Source organism: Malus domestica, chromosome 15, assembly GCF_042453785.1.
Source record: "Malus domestica chromosome 15, GDT2T_hap1".
NCBI classification, from domain to species: Eukaryota; Viridiplantae; Streptophyta; class Magnoliopsida; order Rosales; family Rosaceae; genus Malus; species Malus domestica.
Window position 1 is genome coordinate 13,568,843 of NC_091675.1, and position 18,583 is coordinate 13,587,425.

Consider the following 18,583-nt stretch of genomic DNA (forward strand, 5'->3'; position numbering starts at 1 on the left):
ACTCAGTTAGGCAATCCTTTCCGCCCGATTCGAAGTCTTTAGCAAGCTCGGAAGCAATGGCCGACCGACGTTTTGCTAGTTCGGCCATCTGACGGTCAAGCTCGGCTAAGGCATCTCTTTTTGCCCTTAGATCGTCGATTTTCGGACGGAGAGTGTCTTGAACGGCCGTGGCAGCTTGCAGGTCGTGTTCGGCCTTTAGAGCGGTCTGGAAGATACTAAATGTCTCCCGAACCCGCTCCAAGGCAGACGATGCCCGAACGATGGCATCACCGCTCAGGCGACCGTCGGCTCCAAGGTCGTTCAGACATACGCCAAGCAGATCAAGACCGTTGCGCTCGAGTACTTACGACGTTGAAAGCGACAGGACTTCTCGCAACTGAGTTAGAGCGCTTGGATCGGCAGCTTCAGTCGTAGTGGCCGAAGGACCGGACTCTGCAGTTGTGCTGGAGAGGAGGGCTTTGAATTCGACCTCCCACGAAGCCTGCACATACAAATCAGGTTAAGCTTAAAAGAAGTCATGACAAGAACAGCAAGAAGGTTTCGTTTTTTTAACCTGCCGAGAGGAGACCTCGGCCATATCTCCAGGATCGTTGCTCGAACCTAAAGAACTCAATGGCCGAGCCCAGTCTCTCAGGGTGCTTCTCAGTTCACGCGGCCGATGGAGGCTATCTACGTTTGATGGCCACTGAGGCGGCCAAGAAATATAGATAACGCCCTTCGGCGCGTAGAATTTTCGGTGAAAAGAGTGTACAGGCACCTGACATTTAGTATTTTCTTCGTTTAGAATTCTAAAGTAGAAAAGCAATCAAGGAAAGACGGTAGAAGGTACTTACGAATGCCGAAGTAACCTCATGCGGAGGAATGTGGAAGCCCTGGTCTTGAGGATGAACGGACGACTCCGCCGTTGCCTCGGGTTCCTCGGCCGGTCGTTTGCCACGGTCGGCTGTGGAGGGGCCGACCGGGACAGCCGCTTCGGATGAGGCAGGGACATCCTGGTCCTGAGAATGAGCGAGGGGTTCGGCCACAGCTGTTGGTTCCTCGATCAGACGCTTGCCACGATCAGCCTTGGAGGGGTCGGCTGGAACCACCATCTCGGAGATTGGAGGAGGTTGTCGGCGAGTATGAGGACGATTTGCAAGCGGGACCTCATCGCTCCCCTCACTCTCTTCCAGAATGAAGACCGAGGGCTTTGGATTTTTAGGGGAAGTTCCCTCGGTCACAGAAACCGCATTTTTCGGAACAGGTGCCTCCTCGACAGAAGGAGGCACAACTGGTGTTCCGACCCCAGAAATAGGCCGCGTTTGAACTGTCCTTGCGGCCGGAGCTGGCTGTTTCTCGACCGAGGGTTGGCCGACGGCAGGAGAAGGGGAAACACTAGGAGTCGTCGCCCCTGAAGTTTGACTGGAGATGACGTGGATCTCCCGTGCGCCCTTCTTTGCCAGCTTTTTTACCCGCTTGGCAGGCGGTGGAGGTTCGACAGCCGGCTCGGCCTCTTGGCGAGGCCGTTTGGTCAGCACGGCCCGACCAACAGTTTTATCCTTCTTAGCCACGACCGATTTTTTCTTGGCCGTAGCCGCGGCGACTGCCTCCACTTTTCTCAATGGCCGACTACCTGAGAAGATAAAAACAAATCAGCAAGGCAAATCAGCAAGGCAAATCAATATGCAAAGTTGAAGGAAAATAGGAGAAATGAACAGTTACCTTGAGTTTGGGGGGCCGAGGCCTTCTTAGGTCGGTCACCGAAGAGTTTGTTCAGCACATCTTCGACCGGAGCACCAAAGAACTCCTGGGTGTAATCCTCCCACCAATCACCGAAGGTGTCAATGCAAAGGGTTTCTGGGGTGACCGGTCGAAGGCGGAATTTTTGGTAGTGCTCTTGGAACTCCCTCGTGGCAGTTTTGCATTCCTTCTCCGAGGAACAGGGCTCACGTCCACGGCTCAGGACTGTTCGGGAGGAGAGAAGGGGGACCGGGCAGCCCTGGAGATAGCCGAGCTGTCGAGCAAGGAAGTTAGGATGGTACACTTCCCAACCCGCTCGTTTCCCATCGCAGCCGAGAGGAAGGTCGCGAGTGAGCACAAACGACCCCCAGGACTAACGAAGGTCGGCATCTTCCCCCGCGCCCCACATGGATGTAGGCAGTCTGATGGAGGAGGGATAGTCTCGACGACGACATATCAGGAATTCGTCGTTGGAAAGGTCATCAAGAGCGAAGAGGTACCTAAATACCTCTTCGGCTTGGTGAGGAGGTGTCGGTCGGGAGGCCAGCTGAGGTCCAAGCGCCTCCGTTGGTGAGAAGTCGGCTATGGCCGGCCGAAGGAAAGCGAAGTAAACTTGTAACCAGAGTTGGAAGACCCAGAGGGGACCATTCTGGTGAGGGTCGATTTTGTGAAGGGTCGCCTCGGCCAGGCAGCGGAAGAGATGGGCGAGAATGTTGGAGCTCAGTGACAGGACGTGACCACTAGCCAGGGCCTCGGCTACCGGCATGTTCTCGACCAAGTATTTGTTCGACTTGGTACAACAAATGTACTTGTTGTACCAATAGAAGAGGAAAACTTCATGTTCTCCTTCTCGCAGGTCCTCTTCTCCTCGGCCGGCGAAATGAAGATAGAGGGTGTTGTAATTGAAGAAGTTCTTGTGGAGCTTCTGAATGTCTTCTTTCGACGGGATTTGACCTTCACGGTTCAGCGTCTCGAAAGCCCGTCGATCAAAAAGCGTCTTCAGGTCAATATTCGACGGGTACCCAGAGAGTGCCGCGTCGATAGGGATCCCAGTTGCTGAAGTCCCCAAAATGGCGGTGACATCGAGAATGGTGGGACCGATGGGACCAAGGGGAAGAACCATGGTGTTGGTGACTGAGCACCAGAAGCACAAGGCGGCTAGGAGAAGCTCCTTGTCGAGAACAACATCCATTGACGAGAGGAGGATGGTGTCATAAATGCCGAGGGCCTTCCATTGCTCGCCGAAGAGCCTTTCCATTCGAACAACCCAGGTTGCCCAGGTCGTGGTCGTCGAGGGCCAGGAGCCTTGGGGTTTCGCCGCATCCCATCTCGACCATTCAAACCCTTGGAACAAGGGTGTTAGGCAGTGCTCCTGGAGAAGGCCAGTAATGGTCGACGATACTGCCGCCTTGAAAAGACGACCCAAGATTTGGTGGGGAGTGCTCATGTCACTTTCAAACCGTATGGTTTTGATTGAGCTCCGATCAAGAATTTTCTGATGCTGTTCACATTCCCTGGAAAGCTTAGAGATGAAGGACGCCATTGTAGGAAGGAAGCACGGCGTAAAAAGTTTTCTGGGTTGGGGGAGTTGAAGACTGATGCGTAAAATAAGTTAACACACAAATTAAACCCTCTTTTTGACAATTGTAGTATAGATGTAAGTAGGGTATCGTTCTAGGCCGGGGATTAGGAGGGATTGCTAATCTATTCTAAATTAATTTAAAAATATTAAATAAGACTCAAGGACACAAAATTAGGCTAAAAACTCTAATAACTCGAAACACACTTAAAATGACTCAAAATAATGAAAACAATTAAATTAAACACTAGGAACTGAAATGGACGGAAATTAAATTAAAAGACTAACAATAAAGAAAACTAACTAAATAAAATAATTTAATAATGGATGGGTGTTTGGTTTTGATGAAAAGTAAATTAAACTTAATTAAATTACAGAATTGATAAAAACGTAAAATTAAGGTAAAATGATAAATGACGGACTAGCTAGAGGGTTCTTCTCCACACATGACACATATGCAACCTAAATTGATTTTCAGTTGTTCTTTCAATAAATTTTGAATCTCAATACTCCAGATTAACCGTGAATAGCATTTTTTTAATCTTCAAGTTTTCCTTAAGTTATTGAATTGGACGGAAAAACGCATACAACAATTCAAAACATTCTTCAAAAGTCCCCTACGTGAAAAGCACAATAGAGATACAATCAAAGATCATTAAACTTTGTGAAAACTATAAGCATTGACGAGGCATTCGTAACTATGAAAAGCATGATACTCTTGCCAAGAATTTACTTAACGTGATTGTGACTAGCAACCTTTACTACTTGTGAAAATAAGTTCATAACGATTAGGTGAAATTCACTTATATTCTAGCATCAAATTCATGCATGTAAATTAAGCGTGCACTCTCAACCAACATACACAAATCAGTTTTTATACGAACGGATAAGTAAATTGAAATCACAACTTATGAAATCACAACCGAAGGTAATCAATTCATATTACAAATATATTCATGGTTTCGAATTAACCTCTAGCCAAAATAAAATTAATTACACATTATTAAAACAAAAATAAAATAGGAGTTTGGAAAGATTAAACCGAAAGAAAGGATATGCTGCTTGGACTCTGAACTGCATTTTCATGCTGACCTCCTGTCCTCCTCTGCACTTTGCACGTCTTATTCAAAGCTGCATGGGCAGCTCGGCTCTCTCTCTCCGCATGTCTCTCTCTGCCATGCTGCCTTGGGCAGCTTATTCCTCGGTTTCACTCCCCCCTGACTTCTCTCGCTGCCAGGCTGCCAAAGACAGCTCTCTCCTTCCACCTATTCTCTTCCCTGTTCCGTGATATCTGCTGTCTTTCTTTTATTTTATTTCTTTCTTAGCTGTCTTCTGCTTTTCTTTTCACGCTGACCCCTTGTTTCCTCTTTACAGCTCCTATTTTTTTCTCTCCAGCTGCAAAGCAGCCTTCTTTTCTCGGTTCTCAGCTGGAACATAGAACATGGTCTCAGCCAGCACACTCCCACTTTTCCCCACGTCAGACTTGCCTTCCTTGGATTCTTTTGTTGTCTAGTTGGAAATCCACGCTTGCTGACCAAAAAGAAAACGAGTGAGTACCGTCTGCATGCACTTTATACACGTAAACAGATATTGGAAAAATCAATGCGTGGTGCATATATACATTCTGCATAGATTTAAGGACAGAGATTTAGTTCAATTATAATCGCAATGAATTGACCTACAAAAAAAAATCATAATGTTCGAAGTAACTATTCTGTTTATTATTTAAAACTCATTTGTGCTGTTTTTATTTTCTTTGCATAACAAATCCTATAAACACAAAAATAACGTAAATAGCTCAAAAATATAAAGAACTGACTAAGAAAAGACGAGTGAATTCGAAGTAAAAATATATATAAATATGATCCGATCAAATACCCCCACACTTAACTTTTGCTAGTCCTCGAGCAAAACAAAGAAATTATGAAAAAGTAATAACATACAAAACATTAGCTTCCCCCTATGTGACCTTCATAGAATTTCATTTGAGAACACAAATCATCAAGAACCATAGCTAGCACCAAACAAGTTAATCCAAGTTCATCTTCCTTATTCAAATATTAGCAGTAATCTTTGAATCATCCTTGAAGTGTAGTGTGTGAGATAGCCATGCTAATGCAATTTCAAGTTTTTATTTTTAAAATCATCATATGCAAACTAGTAACATTCTCACGGGATATACACTCAATCACATATGTGTTTAGTTTTAATGTGTTTCGCTCAAAGAATCAAATGTGAAATTTCTACCATAAGCTTGCATAAAGATCACTTCTCCACAGTCATAATTGCAAAAATTAAATCAAGAGGACTTTTATTGGATGTAATGAGGCTTAGGGATATGGTTATTGAAATGAAAGAATAGGAAAACACAAGTTCCAAGCTACATTGCAAGCAATTCTTTTCTTTAGATTTATAAAAACTCAAGCTCTCCAACGATTCTTCTGAAACCTCCAACCACACCCTTAAACTGAAACTTTAAAAACTTTTTATTTTCTTTGTATACAATCCTTCTTTTTCTTTTTTTTTTAAATACAAACATGAAATACCCCCACACTTATTCTTTTGCCAAACACCTTCAAAGTACTTCACAAACATTTCTCATAAGACAATCTCGCATTGCTCGCTTGGAAAGGGTAAGGAAAAATGTTCCAGGTATAAGGGTAGACATATCTGGTGATAAGAAATAGAAGGCTCAACATACACGGCTCAAATTGGCAATCTAATGATATCATTTTTCTTTGGGAAACATGGTTATTTGGGCCATAGTGGTAAACCTAATGCCTCTATCATTTCCAAATTCATGCAATCAATGACAAACATTTCGAAAGATCGTTACGCAAGTTCTAGAGATGTATCTCACATAAGTTCATCACACATAAAAAAAATAGGAGTGTATGAAAAATGCACACACTTTCAATAGGCTCAAAAACTCACATAGGATGTATATGGTCACTAAATTCACATATGAAGCTTTAAGTCATACTTTAGTTTCACATTAACAAGGCTATGTGCATTTGGTTTTTCAAAGATGGTCAAACATGTACAAAACTAACAAGAGAATAAGGAATTTCACAAAACACATGTTAACTAAGTTCTTGATGATCATGGTTCGAATTTGATCCAATTATATCATTGGGTCGGGAAACTAACAAAAATCTAATTCAAAACAATAAGGGAAACAAGACAATATTTTTGGATTTTTAAATTTTCCGATTTTTTTTTATTTTTTATTTTTAAAGAAAACAAAAAGCAACAACACAGAAACAAATGAAATTCTAGAGATTTCTACCCCCACACTTAAACTTGACATTGTCCCCAATGTCAGAAAACACTATAACACAAATAAAATAAAATAAATAAATAATAAGAAACAAAATAAAGCAATTGGACTGAAAACTTCCCTAATTTGCAGTAAAACCAAGCGATGACCCCCCAAGCTAAAATTCTGCAATCAACTTCAAGGGTGGAAATAACCAAAAGTTCCTGCAAAGAAAAGAAATAATTCAGTTTAGTAACACAAGAAAATATAAAAAAAAATTGCAAACGAAAAATTGAAAATCACGATAAAAGACAATGAATAGAACTAATAAGTGATCATTGGTTGTGCTTGTTGACTTTCCACAGCTTTCCTCTTGAACAGGGTGACACTTAGCTTTTTACTTGCAAGTGATGATTTGATGATATTGTACGGCGAAGCTTTGCTCTTTGGTGATGTTGCAGTTCCTTATTTGTTCTCCAAGCAGATGTGGCAGCCTCTCTAGTTCTTCAGTTCGGACTCCTTGTGCTGGGTTGATTGTACGAGCTGCATTCTTCTCTGCTTGTTTCTTCAGCACGGCGGGCAGGCACGAGGCAAAGGTGTTGGTCCTTATTTCTTTCTTCAATCTTTCCAAGTGCCCACCTCTTGCTTTCTTTCTCCTTGTCCCTAGCTGAATTGTCTCCACATGCTTCGAGGTATCATTTTCACTTCCCTTATTGTCCCCCAGGCAGATGTGGTAGACGAAGAGAAAGCATAAAATGATGAAGATGAGTACTCGAGAGCAAGGCTAGGTAAGCAATCAGGAAGGGGTTCCAGGCAGTTGGCTCCAGATTGGAAGATTGATACCAAATGCTGGCTGATTGCTCTCTTTCTCCTTGTCGGAAAACAAAGACAAGGAGAAGGACATGGAGAAAGCATGATATGAGATACTCTTGCTTTCAACCTTTATGATATGAAATACTTTTGCTTTGAATGGGTTGTTCGCAGGAGTATCCCAAGGAATGAGGAACACAGAGTGACTCGAGAGGATTCTTTGGGAATGCATTTTCGGAGATGAAGAGGTGTTGAGAGGGTGTGCTGAGAGAATGTGCTTTTGCTGTGGAAGGCGAAGGTAGAAACTTATAGGACTTCTCTTCACAACCGGAACTGTTCTCTCACTCATTGTCGGCAGCCGGTGGATGGATAAATAGTACAAATTACGCGCTTTCTGACAAAGCTGCCCGTAATTTCCGCAAAGCTGCCAGTTGCATGTGACAAATGCTGACTAGGCTGAGAGAGACAGATGGTTGGAATCGGCACTTCGACAGACTGCCCGTGATTTTCGCAGAGCTGAGTTTGTGTGTGACGGGTGACAACACGTCTGGACGAATTGATCTTGCGAAATCCGGGGTTCGGCTCGTGGTTTCTGAGCAAGCCCAACTTTTAAGAAATGAACGCCTCTTTTGAGAAAAGAATCCGGCTTTTGAGAACGGAAACTCCTCTTTTGAGAAAAGAATCCGGCTTTTGAGAAAGGTGCCCCGACTCTTCGATTTGCGAAAGGACGCCTCTTCAATTTCTGAGGAGCGCCTCTTTGATTTCTTCTTTTTATAGAGGCGTTAATTTTGTTCCACAACACACTTGAGCTCCCTCTAGTAAACACTCCCTTCTTGCACTTGTTTAATCTTGATCAGTCCGACTCTCTTCTTTCTTCACCACATCTGAAAAATGTCTGGCCCTTCCGATCGTCGTTTTGACTTGAACCGTGGTGAAGAGGCAGCTCCGCCTTCACCAGACAACGTATGGCGCCCATCTTTCATATCCCCAACTGGTCCTCTTACTGTTGGGGATTCGGTGATGAAAAATGACATGACCGCTGCGGTGGTGGCCCGAAACCTTGTCACTCCCAGAGATAACAGACTGCTCGCAAGGCGGTCTGATGAATTGGCGGTCAAGGAGTCTCTGGCTCTCAGTATGCAGTGTGCGGGTTCCGTATCCAACATGGCCCAACGCCTATATGCCCGAACCCGTCACGTTGAATCCTTGGTGGCTGAAATACAGAGTCTCAAGCAAGAGATTAAAGGGCTCAAGCATGAGAATAAGGAATTGCACAAGCTCGCACACAGCTATGCCACCAGCATGAAGAGGAAGATTGACCAGATGCAGGACACCGATGGTCAAATTTTACTTGATCATCGGAGGTTTGTGGGTTTGTTCCAACAACATCTGCCTTCGTCTTCTGGAGCGGCACCGCGTAGTGAAGCTCCAACTGATCAACCTCTGCTGCCTCCTCCTTCTGTGGCCCCGCCGACTGCTGAAGCCCCGCCTACTACTGAAGCACCACCCGACCAATGAATACTATTAGTTTACATCATTGTAAAATATTTGTACTTTTTATTTTTATTTTTTTTATTTTTTATTTTTTTTTATTTTTTTATTTTTTTTAAAAAAAAATTTTTTATTTATTTTTTTTTTATGTAATTTTAATTTTTATCTTTTTTTTTAATTATTTTTTATTTTTTTTATATGTAAATTAATGTAAAGAGACTTTGGTTAACCTTCCCCCACACTTAAACTAAATAACACAAACTCACAGAAATCAAACAAATAACACAACTAACTAAACAAGACAAAATGAAAGCATTAAAGATAAGGGTGTAAAAATGCAAATCTGATTGGGTTAGCGATTCCAAAGTCTCCCTTCGTTGAATGCTTGGGTTGCCTCCCAAGAAGCGCTTGATTTAACGTCTTTAGCCGGACGCATCTTTCCTTTAAATTTCCCTCGGCTCCATTTGAACCTAAAATCAAAGAAAGAAAAATAAATCAAATATCAAAAGTAAAATACACAAACACCAATATAAACATAAACAAAAACAAAAATAAAAGGATTAGCAAAGTTACTAATCCCCGGCAACGACGCCAAAATTTGATGCGTAAAATAAGTTAACACACAAATTAAACCCTCTTTTTGACAATTGTAGTATAGATGTAAGTAGGGTATCGTTCTAGGCCGGGGATTAGGAGGGATTGCTAATCTATTCTAAATTAATTTAAAAATATTAAATAAGACTCAAGGACACAAAATTAGGCTAAAAACTCTAATAACTCGAAACACACTTAAAATGACTCAAAATAATGAAAACAATTAAATTAAACACTAGGAACTGAAATGGACGGAAATTAAATTAAAAGACTAACAATAAAGAAAACTAACTAAATAAAATAATTTAATAATGGATGGGTGTTTGGTTTTGATGAAAAGTAAATTAAACTTAATTAAATTACAGAATTGATAAAAACGTAAAATTAAGGTAAAATGATAAATGACGGACTAGCTAGAGGGTTCTTCTCCACACATGACACATATGCAACCTAAATTGATTTTCAGTTGTTCTTTCAATAAATTTTGAATCTCAATACTCCAGATTAACCGTGAATAGCATTTTTTTAATCTTCAAGTTTTCCTTAAGTTATTGAATTGGACGGAAAAACGCATACAACAATTCAAAACATTCTTCAAAAGTCCCCTACGTGAAAAGCACAATAGAGATACAATCAAAGATCATTAAACTTTGTGAAAACTATAAGCATTGACGAGGCATTCGTAACTATGAAAAGCATGATACTCTTGCCAAGAATTTACTTAACGTGATTGTGACTAGCAACCTTTACTACTTGTGAAAATAAGTTCATAACGATTAGGTGAAATTCACTTATATTCTAGCATCAAATTCATGCATGTAAATTAAGCGTGCACTCTCAACCAACATACACAAATCAGTTTTTATACGAACGGATAAGTAAATTGAAATCACAACTTATGAAATCACAACCGAAGGTAATCAATTCATATTACAAATATATTCATGGTTTCGAATTAACCTCTAGCCAAAATAAAATTAATTACACATTATTAAAACAAAAATAAAATAGGAGTTTGGAAAGATTAAACCGAAAGAAAGGATATGCTGCTTGGACTCTGAACTGCATTTTCATGCTGACCTCCTGTCCTCCTCTGCACTTTGCACGTCTTATTCAAAGCTGCATGGGCAGCTCGGCTCTCTCTCTCCGCATGTCTCTCTCTGCCATGCTGCCTTGGGCAGCTTATTCCTCGGTTTCACTCCCCCCTGACTTCTCTCGCTGCCAGGCTGCCAAAGACAGCTCTCTCCTTCCACCTATTCTCTTCCCTGTTCCGTGATATCTGCTGTCTTTCTTTTATTTTATTTCTTTCTTAGCTGTCTTCTGCTTTTCTTTTCACGCTGACCCCTTGTTTCCTCTTTACAGCTCCTATTTTTTTCTCTCCAGCTGCAAAGCAGCCTTCTTTTCTCGGTTCTCAGCTGGAACATAGAACATGGTCTCAGCCAGCACACTCCCACTTTTCCCCACGTCAGACTTGCCTTCCTTGGATTCTTTTGTTGTCTAGTTGGAAATCCACGCTTGCTGACCAAAAAGAAAACGAGTGAGTACCGTCTGCATGCACTTTATACACGTAAACAGATATTGGAAAAATCAATGCGTGGTGCATATATACATTCTGCATAGATTTAAGGACAGAGATTTAGTTCAATTATAATCGCAATGAATTGACCTACAAAAAAAAATCATAATGTTCGAAGTAACTATTCTGTTTATTATTTAAAACTCATTTGTGCTGTTTTTATTTTCTTTGCATAACAAATCCTATAAACACAAAAATAACGTAAATAGCTCAAAAATATAAAGAACTGACTAAGAAAAGACGAGTGAATTCGAAGTAAAAATATATATAAATATGATCCGATCAAAGACGAAGACCTGGGAAAAAGAAATGTGCTGGAGAATAAGGGCAAGAAATTTCAGAATAATTTTGGAAGCGTAAAGTATGAATGAGGATTTTCAGTATTTATAGGATTTTGGCAGGAAGGGCAATCGTTTGAAATTCAAAACAAAAGGCAAAATCAACCGAGGGAATCGCCGATCATGATGAACATTTGGGAAATGCAGTTGAGAAGACCGAAGGTTTCAGGTTTTGGGGGCGCACGATCGCGTGTGACGGCGAGATTGATGGCGAAAGACGTTTCGACGCCTACACGATGACAAGTGGACTCACGGATTGAGGTAGTGGCTCGCGGATTGAGGTAGTGGTTAAGTTCAACCATAAGGTTATAATGGCGAGACGGTTCAGGCAACCGCACGCCTTAGACGTCATTATTAGGGAATGGCCGTGTTGGAGGATGCCACGTGGCGAGTTTGGTTAGCAGGATCAAGATCGTGCAATCATGTTCAATAAATGTGCCTTGGAACTCGGGCATTAGGGTTCTGAGTGACAGATTCGCTTCTTCAAGGCCGAAACTCGGCTGAAGAATTCAGGCCGAGGACCTCAGAAGCGAGGGGGCAATGTTTGGGCCCAAAATAATAGTTTGGGCCGAGGGTAGGAACATTCTCGGCCCGAGAGGCCGTGCGGCAAAAGGGCCATGGATCGTTCAGCTCGTGGGCTTCCAAGCCTAGGTCAGTTTGATCAGAACGCAAGTCGAGTCCTAGTACAATAGAGAGTCTCGACGGGATCAGTAATTCAGAAAGCGAATCCGGCTCAGTTAAGGACTAGATTCATAGTCCTAGTGAAGGTAGGACTGGTCGATGTGGTGTTGATCCGGAGAGGAAGACCCAGTCCGAGTAGGATTTTAACTCGGATTCAGGATCCAGTGCTATAAATAGGGGAAGCTGTGCGTCAGAAAAGCCCCCTGGAAATCAATACAAAATTGCCCTGCGTAAATTCTCACAACTTGTGATTTTTCTTTTTCTTTTTCGCTGACACATCTTCCGTTGGCATCAACAACACTGTGGAAGCAACCGGTGATATCTTAAGTCGGCATAGATAGCTCTGTCACCGCAGAATCAGTCGGTCTCGCAGTATCTTCCGTTGGCATCAACAGCACTACGGCGAGAACGATTGATTACCTATCCAAGTCTCGGTCGAGAAGGATTTCTGAATCCTTATTGGTCGAGGTCATCTCATCAGCCTTCTCGGCGAAGTGAGGTGTTACAAGTTATTACATTCGGCACGTTGAAAGCCGAATTTGATATTGAACTTCGTAAAAATAGTAGCATTGTCTTCAGGTTCGAGAGCCCAAGAGGCCGAGACGTGTTCCTTCCTCGGCCGCAATCGCAAGACGCAGAAGTCAGCCGCGCACCCAACGCAACATCAAAAAATTTACTCCTCGGTCGAGCTCGGCCGACGAGTTGGCAGGCCCCGCAATCATCGAAGAACGTAGTTAGCTTATAGATTACTCGGCCTGCGCGCCACGTAGGCTTTGTAGTTTCTAGGGTCAACAATGTGTTAAAAAATTAATAATTTTAAAAATAAAAAATTCCGCTACTTACATAAAAATACGTATGTGTTCCTAGTAGAGCTGCAACGAGGCCGATTGTTTCTCAAAAAATATCTTTCAGGTGGTGACGTGGCTAGTTGCCAATGCTGGGAATTGTAGGACGTTTTGGTGCTCTAACACGCGCTAAGAATACGAAGTGAACTTTTGTATCCAAAAAACCAACGGCCATGATAATTTAGTGTCTTTAGGCCTCGTTTGGCAGCTCGGACTGTACTGACTATTTCAGTCGGATAGGATAAATAGTCACCGGATAGTACTGACTAAATTAGTCGGGCGTTTGGTGTAATATCGGACTAAAGACCGACTATTTAATACTGTGTTTGGTATTATACCGGATAAATCGTATTGTTATTATTTTTATGAAAAACAATTTCCATCAGTATTGAACCCATCACAGCTGACAAGCAAAAGAGCTTTGAACCCACCAGAACAAACACCCAACATCTCCAGACTCTCATCCTCTTCAGCCGGAGCTCCTCTAGCAGCGGGTACTCGGCTGTTCTTCCACCATGCCCTTGCACACCAGCGACACCGAGCTCTGGTCCTTTCTCGACTCCACCATGCCTAGAACCCGCTCCAGAACCTTTGTTACCGGAGCCTCTTTCACCGAGGTTTCTTCTGCCATAGCATTATGACAATAAAGCATTATGAAATCTTTCCTTCAACCCTTTAACAAAGCATTATGACAACAAATGGTTAACAAAAACTATGCTAATGTAAATTTCCCAAATTACTTTGACAAAAAATCCCCAAATTACAAATCGCAGAACAAAAGTTCTGCAACCAAAAAATTCCCAGGACCGGCGACATGCGAACTCGTGCGGGTACCACGACGAGGAACTGAAGAGGAGGGCAAAGGCAGTGGAGTGAAAGAGGAACATGAAGATACAACATCTTGATTTTCTTTCAAACCAAGTCGACTTGGGATTCTTTGAGAGAGACCCTGTTGAGAATTAGTTCTTTTTTCAGCCATGGCTTTGGAAGTGGGTCTGAGGAGAGAGAGAAGACGAAGGAGAAGAAAATAAGAAAGAAAAATCCGGGATTGGTGATGGCAACGACAGCGACCTAGCAGAACGATCTGAGAGAGTGTGAGCGATGGAGCAAGACTGGATGGAACCGACTAATTATACGAAGGTTTTTGGAAGGATAAATAAACGGGCATACACCGGATAAATGTGTGGGCCCAGTATAAGTAATACGGGTACTATTTAGTACAGAATTGCACCAAACACCTGGAACCGTATTAACTAACCTATCCGATCTCTTATACGGGCTACCAAACGAGGCCTTAGAGCACTTCCAGCATGCTTAGTAGCCCCGTGGACATGGAGCAAATCCAATCCAATTGCCTCCCAAACTAGCTCCCGTCCATTCGGGCAATTGGGTTAGAGGGCAGGTGGGTGTCTAAGGCCCAAGTGCTTGAGGGCTTTGTGAAGCAAGGTCATGTTATAAATTTTTTTGTGTCAGCCATGTGCACCACACGGGCGAGTGGGGGCGCATTACCGACAAGATTTTAGACGGTGGGTCTTGCGCGCTACAGTCTGGAAGTGGGTGTTACTGGGTGCAACGTGGCACCATCTTGGCCGTTGGATTTCAACAATTTTTTTTCTGGACCGTTCGATTTCCAACGGTAAAAAAAATTCAAAATTCCCCTAACGGCTAGATGACGTGGCATAATCTGAGCTGTTCAATTCCAAATCAACGATCCACGTTTTTCGACTTTAAAAATTAAAAAAAAAGAAAAGAAAAAAAAGATCTGATATGTTACCGTTATGGCATGTGGCACAACTGGAGGGTTGGATTTCAAATTTTCTATAATCTGACGGTAGAAATTTTCTGTAATTCAACGGTAGAAATCTCAGTATAATGACATGTGACGTAATGAGACCGGTTAAAAATCATATCCGAAATTACAAATAAAATTATTTTTTATTATTTTATAAAATAAAAAATACTAATATTTTATTGCCTATTGCCATGGCTATTCAGTTTAGGAGTGGAGATGCAAAAGACAATTACTGTTCATTAAAGATAAGTACTATTCAATGGAGGGGATTCAAAATTATATGGAGATAGAGTTTACAAGCTTGTTTGAAATGCTTTTAAGATGACTGAAAGCGTATTTGGTAAAAATGTTATTGGAACTAATACTTAGTAAAAGTGCAAGTAAATCTTGAAAAAACACTTAAAAGTGCTTCATGAAAGAAGCACATAACTGGTACATAAAGCATTCAAGTGCTTTTGAAATAAAAAAACATTCTCTAAAAGCGCTTTTAGTCATATTAAAAACACTTTCAAACGACCCATACATATGAAATACCACCGAATAGTGTATTCCGTTGCAAAAAGTTTGTTGCTCGCTTTTGTGTACTCAAGTAAGTTCATCGTTGTCACGAGCACTGTAGTTTGTATTCCTGTCCATGGATGGTGATTCCATGAACGGTGACTCCATGAACGACGAGGTCAATACCTTTGATTGACTCATGGAGTGAATAAGCTAGATAGCCAGAGCACTGGTCCATCCGCTTGCATAATACCGGTGTATAATAGTTATGAATAGTTATTGACTCCCGGGAAAAGGAAGAAAAATGGTACCTAGCATGGGGCATACATTAAATATGAAGAATGTATACAAAAGATTCAATCTTCATGCAGGGTAGAGAATTTACAGGATCGGATTGTGGCGTCGCATACTTTGATATGGACGCATATCAATTCCGTCTCGAGAAATCTTGGAAGAGTTCTATCCCGTCAGTAGAATGTCCGATTACCAGACATTTTCCTCATTAAGTTTGTTCGGCCATTTCAGATCCAGTTAATAGATGCTTCTCTTCCTCCTCAAGTCTTTCCAACCATTTCAGTCCTAGATCACACCCGGCTTTCGCAGCAATCTGGAATCGTTCCCTTGCCATCTCTATGGGATCTGTTATGCTTTCCTTTCTGGCCAAAGGACCCTTCTTTGAAGCAAATTTCGTCACAGATTCTGGGATTTCAGCACCTAAGACGCGCAATTTTATCAGTAAGGGTAGAAAAATCATTACAAAATTGGCAAATGAAATGTAAATTCTTGGTGCTGCCGCACTGTCATCTCCTATGAGGGAATGCAGAAAAATAAAATATAGACATGCCATTTGTTCGACAGTTAGTGATGTATGGGCACACGAGAAAGGATAAGATTGGGAATGAGGATATCCGAGGTAAAGTAGGAGTAGCCAAAATTGAAGGAAATATGAGAGAAAATCGGTTCCGGTGGTTTGGATATGTGCAAAGAAGGCCTACTGACGCTCCGGTTCGAAAATGTGACTACGGGACAGAGGTTCAGGGCCGAAGGGGTAGAGGAAGACCTAGGAAAACTTTGGAAGAGACCCTAAGAAAAGACTTGAGTACTTGGATCTAACGGAAGACATGACACAAAACCGAGCGCAATGGCGTTCTAGGATTCATATAGCCGACCCCACTTAGTGGGAAAAGGCTTTGTTGTTGTTGTTGTTGTTGTATTTTTATAGAAAGATCGCAAAAAACTACCAGTGAAACTGTGAAACTCCCAAATCATCCTTCATAGTTACACCAGCTATGAATATGAGTGGACACCAAGTTTCACGTAAAACAAAAGAAGCGTGGTTGGAAGAACAGACCTCTAAGAAGAAGAGATCCAAATGCTATAGCTGCAGCAGCATGTCCCTGCATATATTAAAAGGAATAAAAGAAAAATGGTGCACTAGTCAAACGAGAGAGAGAGAGAGAGAGAGAGAGTTGCTACAACTAATAAATTATTTGGAGAAACAAGGGTTCGGTATTACAAAGGCAAAATGCAACCATGTTTCGGATCATGAAACTTAAAACTCATTTTGGAAATGGAAGAAAGTGTCTACTCAAGCCGAGAAATACGGAAGTTTTAATTTACTCGTGTATGTGTCATAATAGCTCATCAAGTATATCTAAGCCCGTTTCAAAGATCACCATTTTTACACAACAAAAATGTACAACTACTAAATCAATTTAAGTTTGTTTAAACAATGTCCATTTTTCCATCACCAGTACTTAGTTTCCACCCACATGCATATCCCTTGTCGATGATCCATTGCTGAAACTGAGTAGGGAGTAGTAGGAGCTCGTTTACCTTATCTGATGCCCTATAGAAACACCATAATGCGGAAGCCATATCTTTTTTCACGCAGTCTCCCGTCAGATACACGGAACCCAGAAGGTAAAGAGCACCTGGATGCAACTAGAACATAGCGAGCTCACGTAAGGCCTTGAACCACATTTCAGAATCATTATAATTTGTATCTGCATTGTGAAAATATACCTGGTCAACAGCCTTCTCTATATAATGGAAAGCTTGCTGATCTGACTGGACGTATTCATTCTAACGGAAAACCAAAACAGTTGGAAAATCAGTAATAAGGGAGAACTTAAGCACGGAAATCACTAAACTTTATAGGTTTTGAAAACGTAAACTATCGTTAAGAACGCTAAACTGATCTATACTTCAAGTGCAAACTTCTTAGAATTCTTACATCAACTCTAAGACGACAACCCAGTTCGTACTGTGCATCCGGATCACCCATATCCGCTGCTTCAACTAACAAGGCAGCTCCGCTGTTATGACAAAAAAGAACAAAATATAAGTTACATGACCTACTTTTCCTGGTCGTTTATTTTTTCTTATCAAATGCTTATCTAGGTGCTCTGAAATACAATACAGTGTAGTAATGTAGGGAATGCAGACCACCACCATCAGTGAAGCAACATGAAAAACACCTAAACGAATCGATTAAAACTACGAGAAATCACACTTACATAGCTTTGCAGGCTCCCGGGACATGGTATTTCAAATGCAATTTGGACAACCAATACCTGGCATGGGTATTTGAATTGTCAGCCTCCAGAGCCAACTCAAAATTCTCCTTTGCTGCCTGATACAAATTCAAACAACAAAAACATTAAAAAAAAATTTAAATTAAGTTCATAAACAAAAATAAAAATTCACAAATGGCGTTTGAGAAAAATACATAATTTACGTCAAAAATTAAAAATTTAATCCAAGTTCATAAACAAAAATACAAATTCACAAATGGGGTTAGAGCAAATACACAATTAACATCAGAAAATAAAATAAAAATTACCCGTAAGAGAGGGATGAGGCGGCGATCGTTGAGCTCGCAGTAATCGATGACTCGGTCGACTTCCTTGAGGGCACTCCAGCCTTTGGCTATCAACTCCATCGCCTTCTTGTTCCTGCTGTGCATCTCTCTCTGCAAAAAACCAAACCAAGAAATGGTGATATAAGCAGATGGAATTATAAGTGAGAGATTCGGCCGGAATGTAAGCTTGGGAGAGAGAGAAATGTGTACGGACTCGTTGGTTGAATTGGGTGAGTCCATTGGGAGGTTTCAGTCTGAGCTTCTTCAGCAGCTGCCTCTGCATCGTCTGTGTACCGTGTGAGTTCTAGAGTGAGAGCGAGTGAGAGAGAGAGAGAGAGAGAGGAAGAAAAAATTAGAGTGAGAGAGGGGTGGTGGAGGCGATGGGCGGAGTAGCGGCGAAGGTTTTGGTGGAGGAGAGAGACGGTTGAGAGGAGAGAACAGGAGTGATTGATTCAAAGTAGTAATTTTCTTACCGAGTACGAAATCCGGGTCTTCCTGACCCGGATGTAAATAAAACTCAAGATTTATCTCATCCTTT

At 41.8% G+C, this 18,583-nt stretch overlaps 1 protein-coding gene across 1 annotated transcript; it reads right to left on the reverse strand.

Annotated features, from left to right (window-relative positions):
- Window positions 1-15,477: 15,477 nt before the first annotated feature.
- Window positions 15,478-18,542, reverse strand: LOC103415772 (uncharacterized). Its single transcript, XM_029094921.2, has 8 exons — window positions 18,260-18,542; window positions 18,028-18,156; window positions 17,702-17,817; window positions 17,419-17,500; window positions 17,208-17,267; window positions 17,019-17,126; window positions 16,534-16,579; window positions 15,478-15,896 (listed from the first exon to the last, which is right to left on the reverse strand). Exons 1-8 carry the CDS (start codon window positions 18,326-18,328, stop codon window positions 15,685-15,687), a joined length of 822 nt encoding a protein of 273 aa, XP_028950754.2. The 5' UTR covers window positions 18,329-18,542; the 3' UTR covers window positions 15,478-15,684.
- Between the last annotated feature and the right edge of the window lie 41 nt (window positions 18,543-18,583).